This window comes from Physeter macrocephalus, chromosome 10 (assembly GCF_002837175.3).
Source record: "Physeter macrocephalus isolate SW-GA chromosome 10, ASM283717v5, whole genome shotgun sequence".
Lineage (NCBI taxonomy): Eukaryota > Metazoa > Chordata > Mammalia > Artiodactyla > Physeteridae > Physeter > Physeter macrocephalus.
This window is the reverse complement of record NC_041223.1, coordinates 34,948,581-34,961,598: the sequence shown is the minus strand read 5'-3', so window position 1 is coordinate 34,961,598 and position 13,018 is coordinate 34,948,581. Positions and strand designations below refer to the sequence as shown.

Below are 13,018 nucleotides of genomic sequence, written 5' to 3'. Positions count from 1 at the left end.
GCCGCATGAGCTGCTTGTAAATTTTGGAGATTAATCCTTTGTCAGTTGCTTCATTTGCAAATATTTTCTCCCATTCTGAGGGTTGTCTTTTGATCTTGTTTATGGTGTCCTTTGCTGTGCAAAAGCTTTTAAGTTTCATTAGGTCCCATTTGTTTATTTTTGTTTTTATTTCCATTTCTCTAGGAGGTGATTGACCCATAGCTTCTTAATTCTACCCATGTCGTTTTCTTCTTCAGACATTCTTATGTTATTAACACTTAAAACATTATTAAGATATTATTTTACTGCTATTTCTACTTCCTAATATCAAATAAAAACCTAGGACCAGAGGGGTATCCAGGATATTTACTGGAACTGATGCTGTTATCCAAATCATTTTCACCTGTCAGCTTTATTGCATGTGCAAAATTCAATAAAAACAAATGAAGCCAATAAAAAGAGTACTTAATGATACTGTTAACAGACTCAGCATGTAGTAAAGTACTGTGGATAAATTAAAAGTGTCGTTTTTACTGGTTACCAAATGCTTTCTAGCAACGAAATAAGTCAAAAGAAGACAATTTTAAGCTGAAAGCAGCCCAACTCTAATTAATTAGTTATACAGCTATTAGGAAAAGTGCCATAAACTGTACGTATGGTTAACAGTACATCCCATGCCTGAGGCAAAAAACAAAAGGGGCAGTGCGAAAGAGGATTTCATATTTGTTCACCTTTCATGACTCTTATACTGGGGTTCCTAGCATTACAGACCACTAGCAGAGTTAACAGAAGTTGCTTATATTATAAATTAATCTCTGTCTCCATTGAAATTTAGAATAACATTGCTATAATCCATGGGCCCCAGAGAATTCAAAAGCAACCACACAAATTACTTTGATAATTTAAATTAGGATGTGAGGGACTTCCCTGGTGGACCAGTGGTAAAGAATCCGCCTTACAATGCAGGGGACGCGGGTTCGATCCCTGGTGGGGGAACTGGGATCCCACATGCCGCGGAGCAACAAAGCCCGTGCGCCACAACTACAGAGCCCACGCCTCCTGGAGCCTGTGCGCCACAACCAGAGAAGAGAAAACCCGCATAGCACAACTAGAGAGAAGCCGGCGCACTGCAACTAGAAAGAAACCCCAGCGGACCGCGCTCCGAACGAAAAAGATCTCACATGCCTCAACAAAGATCCTGCATGCTGCAACTAAGAACCGATGCAGCCAAAAAATAAATAAATAAAATAAATAAATAATAAATATTTTTTAAAAATAAAAAAAAATGAGGATGTGAATTATATTTTCAATTTAATGACTCCATCTGTGCATATAGTTTCCCTCTGTGTTAGAAGAAAGGAAAAAGAGAAGACAAATCATCCTTATGGTGACTACAGGCTGCACATTGTTTTATACATTATTTCATAGTTAAGGAATTAGGGATAAGGCTAACGGAAGTGTTAATCCAGCTGTGTTCAGGAAAGAATGGTTGATATTGTTTTCAAACATATTGCTTGAGAAAAATGGTTTTGGGGTCAGAAATTAACCCTCTCATCTCTGGAGTTCCAACGTGCTTTGTATTTTTATTATATAACTTACTATGCTTTTATTGGTATTATGGTTTCTAACACTAGACTGTCAGTTCCTGAAGAGTAGGAAGCCTGTCCTACTAATATTGTATCTTCTACGGTCCTCAGCATGGCAATGTATGCAACTCCAACCTCAATAAAATTTATGAAATGAATAAATATCCCATCAACTACACAGTAGCTCTTGAATTTCTCTCCAATCCTTCATAATTTTCTCTTCGACAATAATGTATTATATCATGGATTTTGCATGCGCATTAAGGACACTTTTCAAATATGTGGGACACATTGACCCACATATTTGAAAAAGAAAAGTAAATCAAACAATAAAGTAAGTTAGATCACCTATAAAATATCTTTAAAATGCCTTTAATGAAAGGAACTTTCTTGATTATTAGAAATGACAATATTTCCAGGAACTTATAGATTTCCTATTTCTGATCTACAGTAAGAGAGACATGCTATAGTGAAGATAATAGACAGCATATTTTGATTATAAGCATGTTTTCATGGTCTTTTTGTTCCCAGCCTTTCCTTAGCTCAAACTCCTCTTCCACAGAGAGATGACCTTTTTAAAAGCAAATCCAGTAATGTCAATCTGCTTCTTAAAAACAACAGGATAGCAGCCTGGGCAACATTAGCCCTGGCCACATCCCACCTGCAGCTTCTGTTCTACTACAGCCCAGAGTCAGCCAATACTCCATCTATTTTCATAATCCAAAAAAACATCAGCAATGTTAACAACTGGAATAAGCATATGGTTCCCTCTGTTTTTTATTCTGTTTTCTGTTCTTTCTGCCTTAAAAACTCATAGTCAATTTTTAAGATCCAGTTTAAAAGCCATCCTTTCCTGGTGACAGCTTCTCGGAAACACTTTCTTGAAAAACAGGAAGAGCTTCAGTGCTTTCGCTTTGCATTTTACTCTTTGTTTATAGGGCTGTCCCTTGTGACTACTAGGAAGGCACTGCTTGTATAACTTTGAAGACCTAGTACTTAACCCAGTGCTGTTAACAAACAACAAAGCCAATAAAAGTTTCTCTGAATAGATAAATGTCTTTCAAACTGAAATATTCCCTTCAGAATCTGAAAAACAAAATCGGGTTATTACTCACTAAAAAAGAAAAAAAATCTGTAAGAGAGTTTTACTCTTTTAGATTTTTAAGAAAATTGAAGAACTGTTGTTTTCGATTACTTTTCTTATGGCTTTTTATATTTAGTTTTTTTTACTTCAATAATCATAGCATTGCCTTTTAAAATTTTTGCTCAAAAACAATAAAGAAGCCATGTAAAAATCATATTAATAAATTTCAAAAAAATTTTAAAACAAGCACTGATATAAGCCTTCAACTGAAATCAAACCATATGGCAACCTTACACTGTTAAACCATACCAACTCTTACAGAGCTGTTTATTTTGTTTTTTGTTTAACTGCAAGGCTGAGTTTCAATGATGAATAGTCTTTGTGATTGATAACTATCTTAGACCACAATAAAAATCAATATATGGTTCCACTTTGCTGATGATACTATAGCCAAAAGGCCAAAATTTAATTCCTTACTCTGTGGTTTCTGGTGTATGCTTGAGTATTGTTTTTTTGTTTCCTTCCATTTTGGACTTAGGAGCGAAAAAAAATGCAGTTTTAGTAAATGTTTATGTTTAAAATAATACACTCTCTTTTTCACTCCTTCATAGATCTACATTTTACAATGAGAATTGCCAAAAGCACTGAACTTCAATATAAGAGTAGAGAGTAGCTTTCCCAACTGTGTAAATATACTACGTTCTGGACACCCTGAACTCTTGACTTTCCCTACGAAGGAGATGCTGTTAAAATGTCAGTTAATCATAAAGCAGTGCCACAATGGGTTACCCAGAAGCAGAAGGCAATTTAAAAGAGCAATTTTAACATGCAATTGCCAAAGAAAGCAATGCAGACAATTTCTGATGATGGCATATTTTATTTCCATTTAATAAGAGAAAGAGAAAACTGTATTTTCTTAGCTTCTGTACCAGATGGTATACCCAAAGGAAACAGACATACTGAAAAAACAAGTATGCTTTCTTTGACTGTTCAATGGAGTTTTTGAATTACTTCCCATTTAAGAAAATGTCACATTTATACCTTTTTAAAAATGTATTAAATGCCTAAAAAAGCATTATGTGAACAATAACATGGGTCAAGCTGTAAGCTAACAAGGAAGTAATCATACCCCTCAGGCACATAGAGAAGCATGAGGCAAGTGTAGGTGGCTACAGCCACCAGAGGCTGTAATTACCACCTCTCCTGACTTGAGTAACCCTGAAGCAGGTAATTGCACTTACCAAATGATTTTAATGTACTTCAGAAAGAAAACAAAGACACAGCTTTGGCAACTAGGTAGGACATTTTCAGAAAAGGACAGTGTAAAACATTTTTTACACTTCTTTAACTGTTTAAAATATTTAAGAGTGTACACTTGAGTGTTAAGCACACTAATCAATTGTGCTTTCAATAAAACTGAAGTTAAAAACATTAAGCTATGTTTTCTCAAGGAATAATTCAGCCATGAAGATTCAATTTTTTTAAATGTACATCCCTCCCAGACGTCATACTTTCATTTACTCAGGCTACACTCTTCTGAAAGCGGGGGGCGGTGGGAGAGAGATCACCTATAGTAGGAGAAAGGGGGGAAAAAATTCAGGCTTTTCAAGTTCCAGAAAATGGGTGTGAGCCCCAGTTGTCCAGTTGGCTGAGGTTAGACAAATCATTGTTTTTTATTTTTTTTTCCTGAATCTTAGATTCACCAGGTACAAAATTGGGATAATAATACCCAAATAATTATAAAGCAGTACCAATCAATACTGAATTATGAAAATCTACACTTGCATTTAAAATACAAAATATACTCATTAATACATAAATAAAACCATTTCATTAACTTGCTGTAAAATTATTTATTGACAGATCTCTGCCAAGAAAGAAAAAGTTTACTATTGCCAGAAGTAAAATTTCAAAGGCTTAACTACATTAAAATGGAGTTTTTTTCTGTTTGTTTGTTTTTTGTGGTATGCAGGCCTCCCTCTGTTGTGGCCTCTCCCGTTGCAGAGCACAGGCTCCGGACGCGCAGGCCCAGCGGCCATGGCTCATGGGCCCAGCCGCTCCGCGGCATGTGGGATCCTCCCAGACCGGGGCGCGAACCCGGTTCCCCTGCATCGGCAGGCGGACGCGCAACCACTGCGCCACCAGGGAAGCCCTAAAATGGAGTTTTTAAGATACTAAATAGTAACTAATTTACTCTTTGATAGGTCCCTAGTACTCAAAAATTGTTCCTCTGTGATACACCAAAATAAGACTTTCTGAGAGACTGAAAGTAATCATCATCCCTTTGTTACTTATAAGAAATTCATGTGAAATTGATATCAGACACATACATATAGCTAAAAAAATTTTATACTTATCTTCAAAGGCTTCTTGGTGGTCTAACATGTAGAATGCATTAAAATAGGTATTTCAAAACAATAAATATTTACTCAACCAGATGATATTAATGGTAAAACACTACCCTACAACATGACATTCTCGGGCTTCCCTGGTGGCACAGTGGTTGAGAGTCCGCCTGCCGATGCAGGGGACACGGGTTCGTGCCCCGGTCCGGGAAGATCCCACATGCCGCGGAGCAGCTAGGCCCGTGAGCCATGGCCGCTGAGCCTGCGCATCCGGAGCCTGTGCTCCGCAACGGGAGAGGCCACAACAGTGAGAGGCCCACGTACCACAAAAAAAAACACACAAAAAACATGACATTCTCCTAATATTTGTTAAAATGGAATGGTTTATAGAACCAGTATTCAGAGTTTGCACAATTTAATAGAATTAGATGGCAACTTCTTCAAAAGTTATGTTTGGTGTCTTAAAGGGATCATTTCCCCAGACTATGAAGAATTTTTGTACTAAATATCAGATAATATCATAGTTTAAGTTGTGTTCTATTTTGTTATAAAACACCAGGCTGAGTCTAGTGATGATGCTGGTGTTGGTAGGGTCTGAGGGATCTTAAACTTGGGGAAAGGAACCTTGAAGAGAAGTGGATGGACATCATAAATTTAAACTTTACTGACTCTGTATTTAGACATGCAATGTTTATCAATTATATCCAACTTCTGCTTTTCAGGATTATTTAAAAATTAATAGAATATATAATTGCATAAGCTGTCCCTCTTTTTCTAATAATAGAGCAAGATTAGTAGACATTCCTATAAAACAGTAACCAGTTTCTCTCCAATCTACAATATACCTGGAAATCTAGTCTATAAGTGCTTTTTTTTTTACCATAAAACCTGCATCAAACACACCTTATGAGGACATAAATAAATTAATAAAGATATGTGACAAAGACTCACCACATGTGAAAGATAGTTTAAAAAAAAACTTTTTACAGTTGGAAGTAAAACTACAGATGAGTGAGCTTGATACCATTTTATGCCACAGAGCCCACAATTTAAATGTTTCTCAAATAACATATCAGAAAAAAAGACCAATATTATTTCAAAATGTCAAGACATTTATAAATTTGAAAGCAGCTATGAGTGTAGGTTATTCTTACTCTATCCCCTCCCATACAGATAAGGTTATTCTCAAAGTAAAATATCTCAAAGCACTTTACAGTCCTATTTTTACTTACTGCAGCTCAATATGCATTCTGAACATAAGTATTCAATAGGGATAAATCAATGCTCATCAACATGTTGTTTTCATCCACTTAATACAGCATAACTAGACTTAAAACACAATTTCATTAGCCATTCATCTGTCGATGGACATTTAGGTTGCTTCCATGTCCTGGCTATTGTAAACAGAGCTGCAATGAACATTTTGGTACATGACTCTTTCTGAATTCTGGTTTTCTCAGGGTATATGCCCAGTAGTGGGATTGCTGCGTCGTATGGTAGCTCTATTTTTAGTTTCTTAAGGAACCTCCATACTGTTCTCCATAGTGGCTGTATCAATTTACATTCCCACCAGCAGTGCAAGAGGGTCCCCTTTTCTCAATGTCTATTTAGGTCTTCTGCCCATTTTTGGATTGGGTTGTTTGTTTTTTTGACATTGAGCTGCATGAGCTACTTGTATATTTTGGAGATTAATCTTTTGTCAGTTGCTTCGTTTGCAAATATTTTCTCCCATTCTGAGGGTTGTCTTTTCATCTAGTTTATGGTTTCCATTGCTGTGCAAAAGCTTTTAAGTTTCATTAGGTCCCATTTGTTTATTTTGTATTTTATTTCCATTACTCTAGGAGGTGGGTCAAAAAAGATCTTGCTGTGGATAAAGAAGATGTGGCACATATATACAATGGAACATTATTCAGCCATAAAAAGGAACAAAATTGAGTTATTCATACAGAGTGAAGTAAGTCAGAAATAGAAAAAGAAATGCCATATGCTAATGTACATATATGGAATCTGAAAAACAGTACTGATAAACCTAGTGGCAGGGCAGGAATAAAGATGCAGAGTAGAGAATGGACTTGAGGACACAGGGGGGAAGGGGAAACTGGGATGAACTGAGAGAGTAGCAATGACATATATATACTACCAAATGTAAAATGGATGGCTAGTGGGAAACTGTTCCACAGCACAGGGAGATCAGCTGGATGCTTTGTGACCACCTAGAGGGGTGGGATAGGGAGGATGGGAAGGAGGCTCAAGAGGGAGGAGATATGGGGATATATGTATCCTTATAGCTGATTCACTTTGTTGTACAACAGAAACTAACACAACATTGTAAAGCAATTATACTCCAATAATGATATATTTTTTAAAAACCCACAGTTTCATTTATTTGCCATCTCCATTAACCTTCACACCAATGGCCGCTTTCAAATAATTCCTAAGTTAAAAAATTACATTATATTAACAACACATTGTGTGGTACTGTGAATTTTTAAGGATCTATTTTGATGAAATAAAAAAATAAGAAGGCAGATGAGATATTTAAAAGAAAGAAGTTAGGGCACAAAAAGTCACAAGGAAGATCTCTGGAATAGTAAATTAACACTTATTATTTTAATTTGCATATACATTATAAGGATTAAATGTAGGCAGAAAAAGGTAATTTTTTCAGAAAATATGTGTAAGCAATATCTTCAGTAAAATGGACATCATTATTCATCTTTTTATGTTAGCATTGGATATTAATTTTGTAAGAGTGAGCTACTTCTCAGTTTCCATATTGTCTCCTTTTAAAATTATTTCTCTGACTAGTAGAGGTTGTAGAGTTAAATTGTTTTTCCCCTCAGGAAGTTCATCTACTACAATAAGAATAATTTGTCACATTACCTAGAATGAAAAGACATAGCTGTACAACAAATTTGAAACGCAAATTGTGTGATTTAGGCTGAGCCATGGAGACTTACCCAGTGTTTTTGAGGTTAAACTATTTTTCAACCACAGGATAAATGTATGACACCAATCAGCAAATTACTAGACTCTCTATTGTCTACATCTGAGACTAATGATGGAGCAGTTAAGCTTCCTATTGGTGAGCATTTTTCAATATTAATGTATAAAATATATTAATACTTACAATTTATATATAAATATTAACATATAAAAATTGAGCCAGAATAAAAAATATTTAGCGATGACAGTACATTAGGTAATTGCATGGATTTTGCTTTGATCTTAGATCAGTACTCTTGGTGGGTAGCCTCAGAATACTGTAACTGCTAAACAGATGTTACAGAAACAAAAGACATTTTACAGGCATTTACATTTTCATAGATCCCCATGGTCTTCGTTTTCAATTTTCAGAACCTAAATCTATAAATGTTCAAGACACATAGACCCAGGTACTAACTTTGCAGGTGTTTCAACATAATGCTTGATGGATAAAAAATGTCTCTTTCAACTGAACTAAAAAATTAAACTATTTTCAACAATAAACAGTGCACTAAAAGTATACTCTAATAACTTAGACAAACTTTTCAGTGGCTTTTAATAAATAGCTAACATTTTCTCTCATTATAACAATCGTACAATAAGTAACTAGGATGTATGCTTTTATATTACTTTTTATTTCACTTTTTATTCTTTCTTTGTGTTTTCTCCAAGTGCTATTATTTTCGCCACTCTGTTTCAGGCATTAGGAGTGCAATACAAGGCTTAAAAACATAAGGAAAGCCTCTGTATTTTACAGCTGGGTGCCAAGCTGCTGCATTAATCCTCAACAACAGGATTTTCTGAATAGGAGGATTATCTTACTGAGGATTGGCTCAGAGTAACTTTTCTTATGTGTATTATCAGATATGGCCTCTGCACTGACCATAACAAAATTATCGAGGAAGACAATTTCCACATAGTAGAAAGGTATTCAACATTTGCTTGAACTGCAAAGGATTTCTCTCTATATAATACATTCACCTGCAACAATCGGAGATTTTGGACTAAATACAAGCAAGCCAAGCAAAATTACCATGCAAGAAAAGAATGTGGATTCATAATACTACTCAAAAATAAAAGAGAAACATTCACACTGCCCTTAAATCAGTCAAATTTATGACATACTTAAGGCTACAACTGGAACTCTTAGAATAGTGTGACTAACGATGTACCAAATAATTAGTACTTTTAATATTGTATGAATATTATATGTCTTATGCTAGATTCCTTCACTGGCAGAGTGGCCGGCTCTTCAGTCTTACCTGCACATTTGGTTCTGGTGATTAGCGGAGGTCCTGGAAGCCCCGTCCCACCTTCACCAGGTCTTGTAAGTAGAACACGGATCTCATATTCAGTATCTGGATCCAAATGCCATAATTTATAAGTTGGAGCATTGACTGCATGGGTTTCTGTCCAGGATCCTGATGTCATTCTGTACTCCACTTCTTTCAGAATGATGGGACCATCACCAATGATGGAGTTGGCATTTAGCTGAATGAGCAAATATGTAGGCCCAACGCCAAGCAGCTGGGGAGGAGCAATGGGTCTTGGTGGTTCTAGGAGAGACAAATGTGCAATCTCATTACTTAAAAATCCAAAAGACTATAGTACATAGATATAGTAATATCTCTTGAAGTCAAAAGGCTTAAGGAATAATTTATTTAAGAGTTCATAATAAATACTTAAATTTGGGAATGAGTGGTCTGCAAACTACTTTTTTTTGTTTTGTTTTTTTTTTTTTTTTTTGTGGTATGCGGGCCTCCCTCTGTTGTGGCCTCTCCCGTTGCGGGGCACAGGCTCCGGACGCGCAGGCTCAGCGGCCATGGCTCACGGGCCCAGCCCTGCATCGGCAGGCGGACGCGCAACCACTGCGCCACCAGGGAAACCCTGCAAACTACTTTTAAATAGCAAATACTTTCACAGATGGAATATGACCCTTTTACCACAAGTTTTCTTTTACTAAAAACATACCTCTCCGGGAGATAAATTTGTAAAGACACGGTAACCAAGGGAAATAAAGAGAAAATATTTAGAGATGGATAGCTCTGATTAGCTACTAAACACAGTACAGTTGATCTTTGACATTCTTGGCGTACTAAGACCTTTACAAATCTCAAAAATAATGAATACTGCTATAACTCATTTCGTTAATGAAATATGGCCAAGTATTGTTTTTGTTTTTGCTGTTTTTTTTTTTCTTTTTACTTCTGCAGACTTCCTGCAGATGAAATGAAAAGAAGGCATAGCAAAGCTGAACTCAGGGGCTGATGCCCGGTGCTGACTTGTTTCCATACATCCACCTCTCACCGTAGGAAACTGAAATTTACAGGGAGGAAAATCACAAATCATTGCATATCACCGGCCTTTGGGACTAGCATGTGATAAGGCAATGCATCAAGTATAAAACTCAAATGTCAAAGGTACACTGTAATTTAATTTTGAATAGCTTAGATAATTTGCTTGAAAGAAACTTTGGGAAACATTATACCAATGTTTGAACTTATGGAAATGATGAATAATGAATTAGAGCATTTTTTCCCTTAACAACAATGAGGTGAAATTTGATACTGAATTTTATGGACCCCATAGCTCTAGCTCTGTCCATATGGTCTCTAATTAGTACATTGCTATCAAGTGGGATCTTCTTTGAATCTCTGGAAGAACACTTATTGGCGAGGCCAAAAGACTTTACAGGAAAGTGTTAATCTATAAAAAGTGATAACTGAGCCTAAATTCTTCTGAAGGTTTTTTGTTTTTGTTGTTGTTTTTGCGTTACACGGGCCTCTCACTGTTGTGGCCTCTCCCGTTGCAGAGTACAGGCTCTGGATGCGCAGGCTCAGCAGCCATGGCTCACGGGCCCCCCCGCTCCGCCGCATGTGGGATCTTCCCGGAACGGGGCACGAACCCGTGTCCCCGGCATCGGCAGGTGGACTCTCAACCACTGCGCCACCAGGGAAGCCCTTGTGAAAGTATTTTTAAAACGAGTTAAAGCAAATTATATGAAGAAAAACTATTAAATGGGAGGAGCTTCAAGATGGCGGAAGAGTAAGACGTGGAGATCACCTTCCTCTGCACAAATACATCTGAAATACATCTACATGTGCAACAGCTCCTACAGAACACCTACTGAACGCTGGCAGAAGACCTCAGACTTCCCAAAAGGCAAGACTCTCCCCACGTATCCAGGTAGGGCAAAAGAAAAAAGAAAAAACAGAGACAAAAGAATAGGGACGGGACCTGCACCAGTGGGAGGGAGCTGTGAAGGAGGAAAGGTTTCCACACACTAGAAGCCCCTTCGCGGGTGGAGACTGCGGGTGGCGGAGGGGGGAAGCTTTGGACCCACGGAGGAGAGCGCAGCCACAGGGGTGCGGAGGGCAAAGCGCAGAGATTCCCGCACAGAGGATCGGTGCCGACCACTACTCACCAGCCCGAGAGGCTTGTCTGCTTACCTGCCGGGGCAGGCAGTGGCTGGGAGCTGAGGCTCAGGCTTTGGAGGTCGGATCCCAGGGAGAGGACTGGGGTTGGCTGCATGAACACACCCTGAAGGGGTTAGTGCACCACGGCTAGCCGGGAGGGAGTCTGGGAAAAAGTCTGGAGCTGCCGAAGAGGCAAGAGACTTTTTCTTCCCTCTTTGTTTCCTTGTGCACGAGGAGAGGGGATTAAGAGCGCTGCTTAAAGGAGCTTCAGAGATGGGCAAGACAACGAATCATCCCAAATGGAGGAGGTGGACTTTGGGAGCAACGATATATATATATTTTTTCCCTTTTTCTCTTTTTGTGAGTGTGCGTGTGTATGCTTCGGTGAATGATTCTGTCTGTGTAGCTTTGCTTTTACCATTTCTCCTAGGGTTCTGTCTGTCCGTTTTTGTTTTTGTTTTTTTGCGGCTACCAGCGCGGACCCCAGAGATGGGCATGAGACGCTAAGGCTGCTGCTGGCGCCACCAAGGAGCCTGTGAGCAAGCACAGGTCACCATCCACACCTCCCCTCCCGGAAGCCTGTGCAGCCCGGCACTGCGAGGGTCCCGTGATCCAGGGAAAACTTCCCCGGGAGAACTCACGGATGCCAAACAACTAGCAAGACAGGAAAACAACCCCACCCATTAGCAGAGAAGCTGCCTAAAATCATAATAAGGCCGCAGTCACCCCAAAACACACCACCAGGCATGGAAGAACTCACGGCACGCCTCAGGCTGGTGCAACGTCACGCCGGCCTCTGCCGCCACAGGCTCGCCTTGCACTACGTACCCCTCCCTCCCCCCGGCCTGAGTGAGCCAGAGCCGCGGAATCAGCTGCTACTTTAACCCTGTCCTGTCTGAGTGGAGAAGAGATGCTCTCAGGCGACCTCCACGAGCAAACAAACAGTGATGAACAACACAATAAATGAAATTAAAAATTCTCTAGAAGGGATCAATAGCACAATAACTGAGGCAGAAGAATGGATAAGTGATCTGGAAGGTAAAATAGTGGAAAACACTACTGCAGAGCAGAATAAAGAAAAAAAGAATGAAGAGAATTGAGGACAGTCTCAGAGACCTTGGGACAAGATTAAACACATCAACATTCAAATTATAGGGGTCCCAGAAGAAGAGAAAAAGAAAGGGACTGAGAAAATATTTGAAGGGATTATAGTTGAAAACGTTGCTAATATGGGAAAGGAAACAGTTAATCAAGTCCAGGAAGCACAGAGAGTCGCATACAGGATAAATCCAAGGAGAAACATGCCAAGACACATAGTAATCAAACTATCAAAAATTACATACAAAGAAAAAATATTAAAAGCAGCAAGGGAAAAACAACAAATAACACACAAGGGAATCCCCATAAGGTTAACAGCTGATCTTTCAGAAGAAACTCTGCAAGCCAGAAGGGAGTGGCAGGATATATATAAAGTGATGAAAGGGAATAACCTACAACCAAGATTACTCTACCCAGCAAGGATATCATTCAGATTTGACGGAGAAATTGAAACCGTTACAGACAAGCAAAAGCTAAGAGAATTCAGCACCACCAAACCAGCTTTACAACAAATGCTAAAGGAAC

The 13,018-nt window shown here is 38.4% G+C and overlaps 1 protein-coding gene across 7 annotated transcripts in view; it reads right to left on the bottom strand.

Moving 5' to 3' along the window:
- Nucleotides 1-13,018, bottom strand: part of PTPRK (protein tyrosine phosphatase receptor type K) — a 598,377-nt gene that overhangs the window by 232,727 nt on the left and 352,632 nt on the right. For all 7 annotated transcript variants that reach the window (XM_028494462.2, XM_028494461.2, XM_028494460.2 and 4 more), the window contains exon 7: nt 9,242-9,535. In XM_028494462.2, coding sequence (XP_028350263.1) covers nt 9,242-9,535 — 294 coding nt within the window. The remainder of the gene's footprint in view (nt 1-9,241; nt 9,536-13,018) is intronic.